Source organism: Theropithecus gelada, chromosome 8 (genome assembly GCF_003255815.1).
Source record: "Theropithecus gelada isolate Dixy chromosome 8, Tgel_1.0, whole genome shotgun sequence".
Lineage (NCBI taxonomy): Eukaryota > Metazoa > Chordata > Mammalia > Primates > Cercopithecidae > Theropithecus > Theropithecus gelada.
The window spans coordinates 70439137-70455620 of record NC_037676.1 but is presented as its reverse complement, the minus strand read 5'-3'; the positions used below and the strand labels follow the sequence as shown (position 1 = coordinate 70455620).

The 16484-nt window shown below is 37.0% G+C and overlaps 1 protein-coding gene across 1 annotated transcript in view; it reads right to left on the bottom strand.

The window, feature by feature from the left end:
- PREX2 (phosphatidylinositol-3,4,5-trisphosphate dependent Rac exchange factor 2) overlaps positions 1–16484 on the bottom strand; it is a 290803-nt gene that overhangs the window by 41545 nt on the left and 232774 nt on the right. The window contains exons 36-37 of the mRNA XM_025394082.1: positions 8139–8205; positions 7705–7895 (exon numbers count right to left, since the gene is read on the bottom strand). Coding sequence (XP_025249867.1) covers positions 7705–7895; positions 8139–8205 — 258 coding nt within the window. The remainder of the gene's footprint in view (positions 1–7704; positions 7896–8138; positions 8206–16484) is intronic.

Below are 16484 nucleotides of genomic sequence, written 5' to 3'. Positions count from 1 at the left end.
AACAATTTACCTGTATAATTTATCTGGTTGACTAAATTAGAATAAATGTTAATGTTTATTTGCCTATTTTACAATTCAGTAAAATTTCAAATTCTGTACTTATTTATAATGAAGGGAACATCTGAGAGTAATTAAGATTTATCTTTATGAAAAGACAGTGGTACAAATTTATCATGAGTAGGATATATTTTGTCTTTCTGCCAGGCCCCTGTTATTGCAGTATTTTCTTTTTTCCCTTCCAAAGGGAAATTAAAGCATATATTTTATAACTTCTTTTGGGGACTATATAATATCCTTGGGTCATAAGCTAGAAAAAATATTTCTTCTGATCTATTTAGCCATCTTTCTAGTGATATAAAATTCAAGTGTCTCCTCTAATCTTGTTACTGGATCTTTCAAAACTTTTTTGCACAAAAAGTAAATAAATACATTTGAAACCTTTATTTGCTTATTGAAGTTATTTTTTCTGTCCCATACATAGAATCTAACCTACATATAGAAATCATTAGAGTAAACCTATTCCTTTTACTTAATACATCTTCATTGCACAGTAGAGAAAAGATGCAGCTTCATCGTCTGCCCTATGGGAACTCTTTGATTACCTAAGACAGGTTACCTTGAATGCTCTACTTTTAAAAGACTCTGCATTACCTAATCTGGGCCTATTTGTCAATTTGTCCTTTGATGTCAGGGTAATGACAGAATAAAGTATTACAAAGAAAGAGTCCTTTAAAAGTTCCAACAAAAGTGGGCTTTTAAATTGTTAATTGATAGTTACCTGAATACGATTTTTTCCATTGCTTACATGAACTGAGAGTAATCATACTGTTCATCTTCATTTGAAATAATAACTGTTCCATTAACCATATTGGTAATACAAATTTCTTGTTAGTTGTTTTTATATTTTCCCTTGTAAATTTCACTTTTTTAACAAAGGCTTATAATCATATTTTGGATTCTGTGTTTTAGTTAGAAGACAGTTTACATTAGCTTCTGTCAGTGGGAGAAGCCTCAGTAGAATCTTGGTAATTCAACCCCAATCTGCAGCATTGTTAAATGTGAAATATACCTCAATTTCCAAATCATCAACTAATAAGTGCATTTTGGGGAAAAAACTTTACATATGTTAAAGCTAACTTCTACTACATATTCAAGTAGCCTAACACTGGATTACATGGATAGTAGCTAGTTTGATGGTCATAATTATTATGTGTTTTATCAATGATAATGGGCTGGTCTTGCCAGACCTTCTCTCACACCTGTGTGGGGCTCTGCACACAGGATATTTATGATGCCACCTGGAACTGGGTGCTGGTGACAACCCCCACCCCCACCCCACGCCAATGCAGCAAGGCCTTCTTGATGGTGCCACTAACAACCCCCACTGGATGATGAACCACAGCATATGCTAGTTAAAAATCCAGGACCCTGTTTCCTGGAAGACATTCACCCTCATAACAAAGCATGAAGATAAAAGTTAACTCATATATACAGATCTCCAGTGTTTTGATTGGAAGACATCACACACTATTCAGAGCATGAGGCCTGCACTCAAGTCACCCACCTTCCCACATGGCCAGACCAAGACTCTGACACCACTGATAATCTATTATTTAAAAATATAGAGTGAAGAGAATATGAAGACAAAAACTCTCTGGAACAAGTCATTACAGGGGAAAACTGTGATTCCAGGTTTCTCACCCTCACTGGAAAGTTCTTACACATATCCTTTATTCTTTCAGGTAGACTCTGCAAATTTCTACTCATTTGTTTCTACTGGCTAAGGAGGCAGAAATGAATGTGGAGGGAGGAAAATGGCATTTTTGTTTTTGGACTCAGTAAGATTCATGCTTCGGGCTTTACAACGTTTGCTGTATACTGATTTATATTAGTTAAAGAAAAACAGTTGGCTATTAAGCAGGGTGGAAATAAAGAACCAAAACAAATTAAAACACTACATTGAATGGAAGGATGCTGCAATAAGAAATAAAAGAAATTTAGAAATCCCAGTAGCAAGCTTTTTGATTGCCTGCCACAATAACTGGCATGGGTACAAAAGCAAATTTGAAACGCCACAGTGCTGACTCAATATCTTAAAAAGATTCAATTTGGCAAAAAATAACTCTGCCTACAAAGCAGGTATATAAATATAAATAGCACAAGTCTTAGTAGAGAAAGAAATTCAAAAGATATCAAATACTTTTATTTGTTCATCAAAAAAGGACAAATTAAATAACAATGTAAATTTAATTGTGCATCTAGTAAAGAAGTACAATATATAAATGGATTCTAATACCTTCTGCAGACACAGCAAGGGTGAAAGTGCCTCACAACTATCTATTCCACTGGTGTATTGTACATGAGGACAACTGTTTGGCTTTTCTCTTTTAGATTAATGGAAAATAAAACTGAAATTTGAACAGCAACATAGAGAAAGATGCCACTCTGTAGTTTATTATATACAATTGAGAAAGAAATCACTAAACTAGCAGTTTAGTTAATTGTGGTAAAAAACTGGTTGACATATTATGCAGCAAATAAAAATGAGACTAAGAAAGTCTATGTGCTCATTTTAAATATATATATGTAGCATATATATAGCATTATACATGTAGCATATAGATGTAGCATTATATATATAGCATATATATGCTATATATATCATATGTCATATATATATATGCTACAAGTATAAGACAGATTATTAAACTATATGCTCTGGTCCAAATGTGTCCTTCCAAATTCATATGTTGAAACTTGATCACCAATGTGATAATATTAAGATGCGGGGCCTTTAGAAGGTTGTATTAGTCCGTTCTCACACTGCTATGAGGAAATACCTAAGACTGGGTGATTTACGAAAGAAAGAGGTTTAATTGACTCACAGTTCTACATTGCTGGGGAGGCCTTAGAAAACTTACAATCATGGCAGGAGGCAAAAGAGAAGCAGGCACCTTTTGCATATGGAGGCAGAACAAAGTCAGTGCAAGCAGGGGAAATGCCAGATACTTATAAAACCATCAGCTCTCATGAGAACTCACTCACTATTATGAGAACAGCATGGGGGAAACTGCCCCCATCATCCAGTTACCTCCACCTGGCCCTGCCCTTGACACGTGGGGATTATGGGGATTATAATTTGAGATGAGATTTGGGTGGGGACACAGGGCCAAACCACGTCAGAGGTGATTTAGTCATGAGAGTGGGGTCTTGTGAATGGATTAACACCCTTATAAAAGAGGTTCGGGGAGTTCTTCCTTCCCTTTTGCTCTTCTGTAATGTGAGAATATAGGGTTCAAGGTACCATCCTGGAAGCAGAAACCAGGACTCTCACCAGACACTGAATCTGCCAGTGCTTTGATCTTGAACTTCCCTGTCTCCAGAACTATGAGAAAATACATTTCTGCTCTTTATAAATGACTCAGTGTGTTAGTCCATTCTTGCACTGCTATAAAGAAATACTTGAGCCTGGGTAATTTATAAAGAAAAGAGCTTTAATTGGCATATAGTTCTGTAGGCTGCATGGGAAACAGCAGTTTCTGCCTCTGGGGAGGCCTTAGCAAATTTACAGTCATGGTGGAAAGTGAAGGGGAAGTAGGCACCTCTTACATGGCTGGAGCAGGAGGAAGAGAGATTGGGGGAGAGGTGCCATACATCTTTAAACAAGCAGATCTCATGTAAACTGGCGATGGTGCCAAATCATTCATGGAGGGATCCATCCCCACGATCCAATCACCTCCCACCAGGCCCCACCTTCAACATTGGGGTTCACATTTCAACATGAGATTTGGGTGGGGATACAGATCTAAACTCTATCACTCAGTATCATGCATTTTCTTATAGCAGCACAAATAAACTAAGACACTATATATATAAATGAAATTATGTTCAGATGTGTGTTGTTTGATAGAAGTTACTAGAGATAATGTAAAATGAAAATGAAAAAGGATGACAGAATAGAATTTTTTCTATATATTTAACTACCTTTTAATCGTATTTAAATTAATTAAAAGGCAAAAATCTGATCAACTCAAAAGAGTCCAGCCTGTTCCTCTGCCACTATTTAATAGCAATGATGACATTAAACATAAGCAAATGGTTGAACAGCATACGGACAAGAAAGTCCATCAGGAGACTTGTCATTCACACACAGAGTACTCTACAAAAGATAATTTACTGAAAACAAAACCAGGCTAAATGCTTTGGGAAGATTTTAATAATTCATCCTGAATTCTATTCCTACTAATCTCATATTCACTATTGTATGTAGCTCTGCTATCTGATTCAGATTGGCATGAAAACATCTAGACATTAATGCTAATTAAATCTGCCTTTTCATTCTGAAAAACCACATTCTTCCCATTAATATCAAACACATGCAATATAATTCAATAGTTTTAAAAAACATTTTAGATCCTCTTTCTGTCCAGTGAAATCAGAAAAGGCAGGAAATTGACTATCTAATGTGGATACCATATTGTTGACTTTTTTCATCTTGATTTTAAAAGTAAATGATAAAAATGGCTTGCGTAATATTTATTCTGATTCACGCTGTGAATTTCTCCCCTCTGTTAGAACCTGAGGGTAAACCTCCATGTTTAATGTTGCGTGCAGGTGTGGATCTGCTTGGATTCCTCTCTAGCTGTCTAAATTAGAATTACTAAAGAATTATTTTAGGAACAGCCTTCTGTGGGCTTTTGGATCCTAATATAAATTAGCACATATCTTATCATCATGAAAAATCTAAGCATAGTCTTCACTGAAAAATTAAAGACTATTTTATATTCCCCATTTTATTCTGCATAATGGAAAAATAAAATTATACAATTTTCAAATAGTTTTGACCTAAATTCACCCCCTGTTATGGGGCATTGGTGCCCACAGCTTGGTAAATATCTCATGAAGTGAATTAACGAAAGCTGTATTTATTTTGAATTGTAGAAATCAAGAAAGTAAAAGTATTTTAAAATGTCAATGTCCCTTGTGATTCTAACACACTAATCAATGCATCTAGTAAGTATAAAATAGCTGTGGAACATCAATCTATTTCCCTTACACAACACCAGTCTAATTCTAAAATTGCTCGTGAAACATCTGAGACAGTAATTTGGACAACTTAGTCATGGTCTCTAGGGTTAAATGGCAGATTTAACTGAATTACCTTTCAGTATATTAATGTGGAGTTAAGAGTAGGTGCTTATAGTTCCAAAGTCAGAAGTACCCCCTTGGTTCCAGTGTATCCAGACCTCTTATACACCAGGGTAAGAGAAGAGAAGAGCACAAGTACTCAAGGCAATGACGCTTTGTTGAGGCCACAATGGACTCCTTGTTGTTGCTTGAACACATGGTGTACTTTCCCACTTGAGGACACTAAAGCTGCTGCTCCCTATGGTCTCAATGCTCTTTCTCTGAGATATCTGCATGACTCACTCCTTCGTTTTTATTTTTTTGTTTTTTGGGTTTTTTTTTGAGACACAATCTAACTCTGTTACCCAAGCTGGAGTGCAGTGATGTGATCTCCACTCACTGTAACCACCACCTCCCAGATTCAAACAATTCTCCTGCCTCAGCCTCCTGAGTAGCTGGGATTACAGGCACTTACCACCATGCCTGGCTAATTTTTGTATTTTTTTTAGTAGAGAGGGGGTTTTACCATGTTGACCAGTTTGCTCTTGAACTCCTGACCTCAAGTGATCTGCCCACCTGAGCCTCCCAAAGTGCATGAGCCACTGCACCCGACCACTCCTTCATTTTATACCAGTGTCTTATGAAATCCCCCATCACAAATCTCCCCATCTGATTCAGGTTGGCATTAAAATATCTAGATATTAATGCTAATTTAATCTGCCTGTCTTTTCCCCACCCTATCTTCCTTTATTCACTTGAATTCTGTTCTTTTTGGATTTATTCCACCTACCACATTACATATTTATTTGTTTACTTTATCAACAATTTCCCCCCAATGCAGTACATACTATATGAAAGTAGGGACTTTATTTTCTCAATGCTGTGTCCGCAGCAACTAGAACAGTGCTGGCACATGATTGGTGCTCAATGCATATTTGTTGAATGAATGAATAATGAATGAATGAATAGAAACAGACCATATGAACATAAGTTTATCAGAAGGAAGATATTATTTCTTTGCTAGCAAAAATCTTTCAAATCTTTGATCCATTCAGGTAGAGATGATATTTTCAATTAAGATTTTAAAAAGCTTGCAAGAGACAGCACAGTACACAGCAATGAAAATTAAAGTGAAAAATACTGCATATTTTGCCAACCACAAAAATTTAATGTTCTTTTTAGAGAAATACTCTTGCCATTTTTCATAAGCACATTCATGCTGCATAGGGCCTGAAAACTAGAATGTGGCCATCTCAAGTCAAAATGGATTTTCCCAGATGGCAAAGCTGCTGCCTTCAATGACCTTTCTTTCTTTTCTGCCTCTATAACCTGATCTATGAAAACCCAATTCAAACATCACTTTCTCCATGAAGAGTTCCCATGTCTAACCATCTCAAAGATCTATTCTCCCTCTGAATCCTACTCTTTAGCTGCAACTTTCCTACATTTATGTTTTCTTGTTCTTGAGTTGTGTGTGTTGTACGCGTGTGTATTTTTATCATTATGTTATTTTATGTTAACATTTTTTTGAAATTTTTTTGCTTGCTCTTCAAGTTTTATGGCTCTGACATGAACACTTTATATTACACAGCCAATAGCACTGATTGCAATCCTTTGCATGAATTCAGTGCCAAATAAATTTGAATATGTAAACACCATCCTCAAAATCAAACCGACCTAATGTAGGTGACGGGTTGATGGGTGTAGCAAACTACCATGGCACATGTATACCTATGTAACAAAACTGCATATTCTGCTCATGTACCCCAGAACTTAAAGTATAATAAAAATATATAAATAGAAGAAGAGACTGTCTCATGACAGACTAGTTCCCTACTTAGATTAAAACAAGGACTAAAATTCTGTCCTATTATTTCCATTTACTTGATTCTATTTCCTTGTGGCAATGGAGAGGCGACAGCATATGATTATGAAGAGGGACTTGACTCAGGGATTCCCACTCACACTTTGAGTCTAAGTCTGATGTATTTATATGCCTATCTTGGCTGCCCCAGACCGACCACAGTTGCCTAAGATAAACCACCTGAAAAGAACCCATCAAATATTTCCCTTTACATTTTCTGGAATAGCACATTGTGTGAGCTCCTGGACCACAACTTTGCCAGGAGTTAGAAAGCAGTTGCAACTCCAAGCAGCATCTAGCTCACAACACTTGGGGTGTAGGGATTGGAACCACTGAATAGTGGACTGTCTATCAAAGGCAGTGAGAAAACCAGTTTTGTGAGCTAGTTGAGTCAGCTCCTACTAAACAAATTCCTCTAGTAAATAAAATGAATGCGCATTTTTACCTAAAATGCAAGTATGTTAATATAAATGCAAGTATGATAAGATTTTGGGCCACAATGATATAAACGTGGGATTGCCTTCATGTTTATGACTAAATAGTCACTGAAAATACAAGAATTAAAACCAGAAAACATCCAAAATCTTATTCCAAATACACCCGAGTCTTTCGAATGTTTCCAGTTTTAATTTTGTGAAGCGAAAATGTCAACAAAAACCATCAAATAAAGTGCGATCTAACGAAGAGGCAAGCAAGGCGGGAGGGTCACATACCGATGCACACCGCTGCTGCACATGAGGATGTGGCAGGCGCCTAGCCTGGTGCACAGCTCCGAGGAAACTGACAGCAGTCCAACCCCAGAGGCACTGCATGCTGTGTTTGCACAGGCAGCTGTGCGCTTGGATCTGATAAACGAGGCTACCAGTCGGTAAAGTTCATCCAAAGCGTTGAGAGGCCTCATTAGCTGCAGAAAAAAAAGTGATGAATGTCAAGTTCAGCATGTTTAGTAAAATCCTTTTAGATGGGTTAAAATTCATAGTTGGTATAGCTGTTAAAGAATAGTCTAAAATATTATTTTGTTTTGGTGGTAACGGAATTAAAGACTACAAATATTTATAATTACTCATTGCTCAAGAACAGCAGAAAAATTAAATAAGGGAGATATTTAAATTAAAAAGCACCAATAAATATAATCATCTGTTTTTACCTTATCTACATAGGCAGCTTTGGATGTGGAGTTTGGTGGTGAATTTGACTTGTCCAAGTAGAATGCCCTGCAAGAATCCAAGGAATAAGTTATCATTTGTTGTTAGACAAAGCCATAACATGCATGAAGATGTTCAAGAATCACTGACTTCCTTTTAAAAACAAGTGAATAAACAAAAGCATTGAACATTAGAAGGTTGGGGTTGCACAAATGTCAACCATTTAAAAGAGATGGTTAAAATTCCATTTAAAAAAGATGTTTAAAATTACCACGGGGTCTATTACAGATTGTGCGGCCTTGGAGAGATCACTTGTCTGTGCTCAGATTTCTCGTTTGTAATTTTAGGAAAGCATTAGCTTCTACTTCATAAGACTGCCAAAATCAAATGAGTTAATGCAGACAAAATATGCAGAACAGTGCACAGCACAGAATAAGAGCTTATTAATATTTATAATGATCAATATTATTAAAAAGTTGAAATATATTTTTGTGACTATTGAAGAACATTATCCAATTTTCATTTATTGTGAGAAAGATTATGAAACAAATGCTTATAAAAACCTAACTTTATTTTATTTATTTATTTATTTTTTTTTTAATTTATTTTATTTTATTTATTTTTTTTTTTTGAGACGGAGTCTCGCTCTGTCACCCAGGCTGGAGTGCAGTGGTTGGATCTCAGCTCACTGCAAGCTCCACCTCCCAGGTTTACGCCATTCTCCTGCCTCAGCCTCCCGAGTAGCTGGGACTACAGGCGCCCGCCACCTCGCCCGGCTAGTTTTTTGTATTTTTAGTAGAGACGGGGTTTCACCGTGTTAGCCAGGATGGTCTCGATCTCCTGACCTCGTGATCCGCCCTTCTCGGCCTCCCAAAGTGCTGGGATTACAGGCTTGAGCCACCGCGCCCGGCCTAAAAAGTTGAAATATATTTCTGTGACTATTGAAGAACATTATCCAATTTTCATTTATTGTGAGAAAGATTATGAAACAAATGCTTATAAAAACCTAACTTTAAACAGAACACTGAGACGATTCTTTCCAGCACCAAGCTATGCTCCGATTAGAAGTGAAACTCTCTCTGAGGGTTCAGTGGCTCTTTTTTGTTACTAGGATATAATATGGTAATGATTATTTCAACACACGAAGTGGAATCCTAGTGGCCTAATACACTTTGTGCAAAAAAACGAAGGACACACTGCAAAGGATATTATCATCTCTTTTTAATGGCTGTATAGTATTCCATGCCATTTTGTGTATTAAAATAGCCATTTTAATACCCAAAGTGGAATCCTAGTGGCCTGCAATAATTACAGCAATTTCCAAAGAATTATTGCTGTGTTTGCTTGGCTTGTGGCTCAATACTAAACAAGAATTTTAAGGGAATGATCTATGAAGATAAAATAGTTACATTTTATTTGACTTAGTATTTTTTTTTTTTTTTTTTTTTAGTGGTAGTAAAATGTATACAGTAAAACACAAAATTTAGCATTTTAACCATTCTTTTAATTTAGTTTATTTTTAGATTCATGCTTTTTACATGGATATATTACATAATGATGGGATTTGGGCTTCTACTGTGCCCATCATTCAAATAGTGACCACTCTATCCAATAGGCAAGTTTTCAACCCTCAACCCCTTCCCAACCTCTCCACAAGTGGGAAGAGGTTGGGAAGGCGGTAGTGAAAAGGGTCTATTGCTTCCATCTCTGTGTAAGTGGGAACATACGGTAGTTAATTTTCTGTTTCTGAGTTATTTCAGTTAGGATAATGCCTCCAGCTCCATCCCCATGTTGCTACAGGGGACATAATCTCAGTGTTTTTTATAGCTGCATATTATGCCATTTTAAAATTCTCAAGTGTACAGTTCAATGTCATTAAATACATTCAAATTAACCATCTAGTATCTAGTGTCTATTTTTGATGAGGTGACAAACTTCACATTTCTAGAACGTGACATTTTAATGTTGGTAGAACAAAATAAGTCCCATGATATTAGAGTGAGTTGTCATATTAGATATTCAAATAAAATCTGATTATATTGCTGTTTCAGAGCATCTGCAGGACTTCAAAGTGTTGGTAAATTATTATCAAATTCACACTATAATTGGGCAAAATCAGTGAGGGACAACTCTACACCCTGTGTGGGTTTTTTGAGTCCCACTGAACATATGTGTTCACACCCACACAGAGTGATATTCCCATTACTAGCAATAGTGTTTTGTCTTTTAAAAATAAAGTAACATGGATTAGTCAAGCTCTACACTTTAACTTACGAATGCTTTAGCTCTAAAGACTAACTTCCAAAATGACAATTATGCTCATCCTTATTGAGAAGCAGTTTCTTCTTGTCTAAAACACATATTAAACCCTCCTAAAAAAGTTTCGTAAACAACTCAGCATCCAAGATTGGCTGTTATTCATTATAACTCACTCTGCATTCCTAAGACATTTCCAGGTACCATCTGCAGTTCCCTCAGCCTGAGCACATAATACTGATGGGAGTGTGGGGGCTACAGCAACCCCCGGCAGCAACCCTCTAGACTGGGTCATGGTGACATGAGCTACTGCAAAGTGGAACATCCATCAAGTGCCATGAAAATACAGCTCTATCTAGCTGAGTGAATTAGTGTCTACTAAAAGCACTAGATCGAGAGCAAAATAAGACCGAGGGGTTATTTCCATGACTAAAATCAAAGGCCTCATTTGAGACTTCATTTGAAAATTTTCAAGATTTTCCCCAGTATCTGAAAGAGAGATAATTCAAGAGGAGTGCTGTCATCATAAAAGGAAATGAGCTTGAATTTTGTGAGGTACAAAAGCATGCAATGGGGCAGGAGCTGGGGCAGAGTGAATGAGCAAGTTAGGCCACAGAGGTAGACCCCAGGACCTTACAGGTCGTGATAAGGTTTTACCCTAAGCAAGTTGGGAGCCATAGAGGTAAATGGCCATGGAACTTGCAAGATTGGACGTTTTAAATATTATTCCTATGTCCAACAATGCATGTTCTACTGAAAGGTCTGTGTGTCCTTTCATTTCAATTGTACAGGTACTTATGTAGGATTAAACTGTGAAAACCCACTTACTCTCCATGGTTTAATGAGTATGAGCATTTTGCTCTTTTGCTTCACCTTTTAAATAAATAAAATATTACAGATACAGTGGAAGCCTCCTGTTCACCTATTCTTATTTCATTTCTGCCACTAAAATGTAAACTCCCCACTAGAATGCAAGTCCTCTAGTAGCTATGGATTTATTTATTTTTATTCATTTCTGCATTTCTAGCACCTGTAACAATATGTGGAGCACAGTACGATCTTAATAAATATTTGTAAATAAATAATAATTTGACATTTTTGTTTCTTTACGGATGACTGATATGGTTTGGTTGTGTCCCCACCCAAATCTCACCTTGAATTGTTATAATCCTCATGTGTCAAGGGTGGGACCAGGTGGAGATAATTGAATCATGGGGGCCGTTTCCCCCATACTGTTCTCGTGGTGGTGAGTAAGTCTCACGAGATCTGATGGTTTTGTATGTGGGAGTTCCCTTGCAAAAGTCTCTTGCCTGCCTTCATGTAAGATGTGACTTTGCTCTTTAGCCATGAATATGAGGCCTCCCCAGCCATGTGGAACTGTGAGTCCATGAAACCTTTTTTCTTTATAAATTGCCCAGTCTCAAGTATGTCTTTATTAGCAACATGAGAACAGACTAATACAATGGCATTCCTTTGGACTTTGCCAGGCTGTTTCAATATATTAAATATTCTGGGGAAAACTCATTTTAATGGTCCATTTTGTTGGCTGTCTTTCTTACTGTTAGGTCTCCTCATGCGCTTTGGAATTAGGTTTTGTAAGTTCATTTGAAGTGGGATGATTTTTAAATTATTTTTATTTAGTTTTTTTTTTTATATAGCTCCATCCCCTCTCTCTCTCATCATTCTTCTCTTAAAAATGGTTTTGTGCCCAGGATCACACATTTGTAAGCAGTTTTATATCTGATCTGACTATGACATTGTTTTGACATCTGGATTATCACCAGTCATGTCCCTGAACTAGTGAAGGATTTGGTTTAGTTTGGTTCAGTGGTTTAGGGCCATGCCTAAAACGACTTCCTCTTCCCATCTTAAACACCAAGCTTCGCAAAAGCTCGTCTCAAGCAATAGTGACCAGCAGATTTTTCATCCTTCATTCAGAAGTGGAGTCCTGGCCGGGCGCGGTGGCTCAAGCCTGTAATCCCAGCACTTTGGGAGGCCGAGAAGGGCGGATCACGAGGTCAGGAGATCGAGACCATCCTGGCTAACACGGTGAAACCCCGTCTCTACTAAAAAAAATACAAAAAAACTAGCCGGGCGACGTGGCGGGTGCCTGTAGTCCCAGCTACTCGGGAGGCTGAGGCAGGAGAATGGCGTAAACCCGGGAGGCGGAGCTTGCAGTGAGCTGAGATCCGGCCACTGCACTCCCGCCTGGAGGACAGAGCGAGACTCCGTCTCAAAAAAAAAAAAAAAAAAAGAAGAAGTGGAGTCCTCTACTACCTGGTTTCAAAGTGAGGCTGGCTCTGGATTTCCACCTAGTGTACAATAACCTTCATGTCCCATTGCCCTGCAGACGCTGTCCCAGCCCCTCTGTCCACCTCCGGAGTCCAGCAGGCCAGAGGTCTCAGCATAGCTCACAACTCATCACTTGCATTTCATTTCCATTTTTGGGCCACGGAGATAACAAACTGTTTTTGAGCCCAGCTGTGACTTTTGCATTTTCTATCCTCGTATTTTATCTAGCATTTGTTACATGCTTGGAACAGAGGCGGCATCTCAAAGCTGGAACCCACAGAAGTACCTTGATCAGATGTCCTCATGCCTTTTCTCAAGTAAACTTGGTAGAAAAAGCAATGTGGTAAAAAATAGTACACAAGTCACAGTCAAATTATTTAGCCTCTCAAAGTGTCAGTTTTCTTATTTTCAAAGTGGATATTAGAATTATCTGATATAGCATGGTGTTGAAGATTAAATTAATGCATATGAAATGATCACTAGTGTGATAGGCATATAGGACTCATTCAATAGACAATAATAACTATTATTCAAGTACACGCAGTGGGAAGCATCTCTGGACAATTTTTAGCTATGATAAGGCATAATATTAAGGTCGAAGCCTTCCTGCTTTCTGTGGAGGTAATCTGAAATACTTTATGACACGTGTTAAGAAATACAAATTAAGTTAGATATTTGGAATCTATGTAATTTCATGATCAATGTAAGTAGAATTTAGGCCTAAAAAGAAAAGAATGTTTTTCAGAGTAAAGGAAAGAAGACTATCATTTAAACGGCTTAACTGGGTGCAGCTCTTCTAAACCTTGAATTATCTGGGAAGAAAACTATTCTGTAAAAGCAGCCCATAGCTCATTAGTACCACCTAAGGGAAGCATTGCTACAGAAACAGCTGTTAGAATGGAGCACTCTCTTCTTTCTGAAAAAGGTGTTCCTTAAAAAAGAAAAAAAAAAGAGCTGTCATTGATTCAGCCAGTTAAGAGCTGTTTAGATCATGTTGATCTGATTCTGCTATATTCACTTAAATTGACTTGATACAAGTCTTCAACTATTCAACGGTGCAAATGTTTAAGGGAAAAAAATAAGTTAGAGAAATAACTTTTAAAGGTTTAAAATGTAGCCCACATCAAGTGAAACTTGATGTAGGCAACAATCTGCCTTTTTAAAACTGCTATAGGCTGGGCATGGTGGCTCATACCTGTAATCCCAGCACTTTGGAAGGTCGAGGTGGGCGGATCACGAGGTCAGGAATTCAAAACCAACTTGACCAACATGGTGAAACCCCCCGTCTCTACTAAAAATACAAAAATTAGCCAGGCGTGGAGGCGAGCGCCTGTAATCCCAGCTATTCAGGAGGCTGAGGCACGAGAAATGCTTGAACCTGGGAGGCAGAAGTTGCTGTGAGCTGAGATCGTGCCACTGCACTTCAGCCTGGCAACAGAGCAAGACTCCATCTCAAAACAAAACAAAACAAAACAAAGAAACCCCCAGCTATATAGCAGAACTAAGATAGAAAACATCCAATGTTTTAAAATTTTTTTTACACATTTTTTTAAACATTTAAAATACAGAAGACAAAGGTTTACTGAAAATGTAGAATTACATTTTGTATTGGCTCATCCAGACTTGTGCTAGTAGTTAAGATTTGTTAATCCATGATAATAAAAAGCAACAAAATATTATAAAGCATATCTATGAACGGATGAAGTCCAGAGAAATAACCAGAAAATAAAGCCACTTTGATACTCCTATGTAATATAATTAGCCAATATATTTTTAATTCAATTATTTTTTAAAATAAGAATTTATACTTGAGGCTACAACTAATTTCAGGTATTCCTCATCAGAAAAAAATTGTTCAGATATTTTACAATCATAATGTTTACAGGTATTTGTAGAACATGAGTATCTTTCAGAATTTCACAAACTGTGGACAGGACATAAATTTCCAAAGCACTTTCCTTAATTAAAAAAGTCTTGCAATGCCCCTTAATCAAATTTTATGGGAAAAGTTAATGGCAAAATTTGATGAATGCCAAAACTAACCATATTTTATTATGCTTCTGAGGTTAGTAAGAATGACATCATGGTCCTTTGTCTGAGTATACAAAATCTTATTAAGACATTTGAAAGTATGGCTACTATTTTATATGGGCTGCACAGTAAGTTTCCTTTCGTGCTGGCATACAGCAGGCTTCATTGTCATAACTTCGTCAGTTAACTCTGCCATGTAAAATGAATATATTATGACACTATTTTTTTTCATTTAGTCTCTATAGGATAAAATACCAATGAGAGAGGTGGTAAAACGTAAGTTCTAGTAAGCAGTGGTATAAATATATCCAGTCAAATAACTACAATGAAACAAATCTTGTCATTTATTGCATACCATCTAATCAAGAAGACAAATACACAGGTATTTATAAAGAAAGGCAGGGAAGTGACAGGTGAGTTTAAAGGTACAAAGAGTCATTGGGTCTACAGAAGGAAGGCCTCATAAGACTATGGCATAGGGGTTAGACTTTGATGCACGGGTAGAATTCTGACAGGTCAAACTGGGAAAGCTGTATTTCAAGTGGAAGCAATGTCCTAAACAACAGAGCAGGTACACAATGAGTGGAGCCAATGTGACTGAAGACTGGGTTCATGTAAGGTAGAGAGAGAGAGAAGGCTGGCTAAGTAGGCTGAATTCACATTATAAGGAAATTAAATATCAAACCAAAGATTTGTAATTAACTTGGTAAGCAGTGAAGAAGCACTACAAAATTAACACTTAGCTATCAGCAGAAAAAGGAAAAACAAAAGGATGAATGGGAGGAAATACATGACTCATCAAATATGAAAATTTAGAGAACTGAATGCTGCAAGAGACCCTAAAAAGGAAAGAATCATTCAGCATTCAAAACAAGACGCTGGTGATATAAATAGGGAATTGATGTTTGCCGTGAGAGAGTAAAGGAATCTGAGGAATGCTGAGATTGGTTTAGACAGTTATGTAAGTTAACATACTAATTTAAGAATTAGGAAAGTGCTTTATCAAGTGGGTAGGTAATGAGAATCCTAGCTCAATAGGGTTAAGCTGGTGCTCCAGGGATGTTCACTTTTTCACACAAGGAAAGACAATGCAATTGCCTTATTTAAAATATTTAAACCAATTTATTTTGTCAAAGGAAATATACAGAGGTTAAATCAATGACAAAAGTGGCATTCTTCTCATCTGGCAAACTTTTCCCCCCTTTTCTGGGCATGGTGGAGAATATCCAATTCTTAAGAGAGATGATTAAGGCCTAAGAGCCTCATGCTTTGTAAATAAGGAGGAACTACAGTATTCAGCCCCAGATTTCTGCTATACGCTTGCTTCTTCTCTAGATCATTGCTTATGAGATATTCTCTATATTTATAATCATTTACAGAAAGTTCTCACTTAGACAGATATATACTTCGCCTAATATTGCTTCCTACCCCAAAGTGTTCTAAACCGTATTAGGTTGCTTTTATGCATTTTACAAGTATTTTCGATTTGATCAAGTACTCTGCATTTCAGAAAAGAATGGTAACAGTGTTTGATCAATTACAGATATCATTTATAGACATGATTAGATATGTCATTATTATAATGGTACAGCAGTTGACTACAGGTGTGACTGGGTATCTCTATGAGTTTCATTGTTAAACCGAATTTAACTACCACAGCACCTAAATTAGGAAAATATAAATCCATAGAAAATCTCATGAAGATACACTGATCTCTTGTATAAACGAAAATCTCCAGACAGGTCCAACCTGTGGCCACACACGGTTAA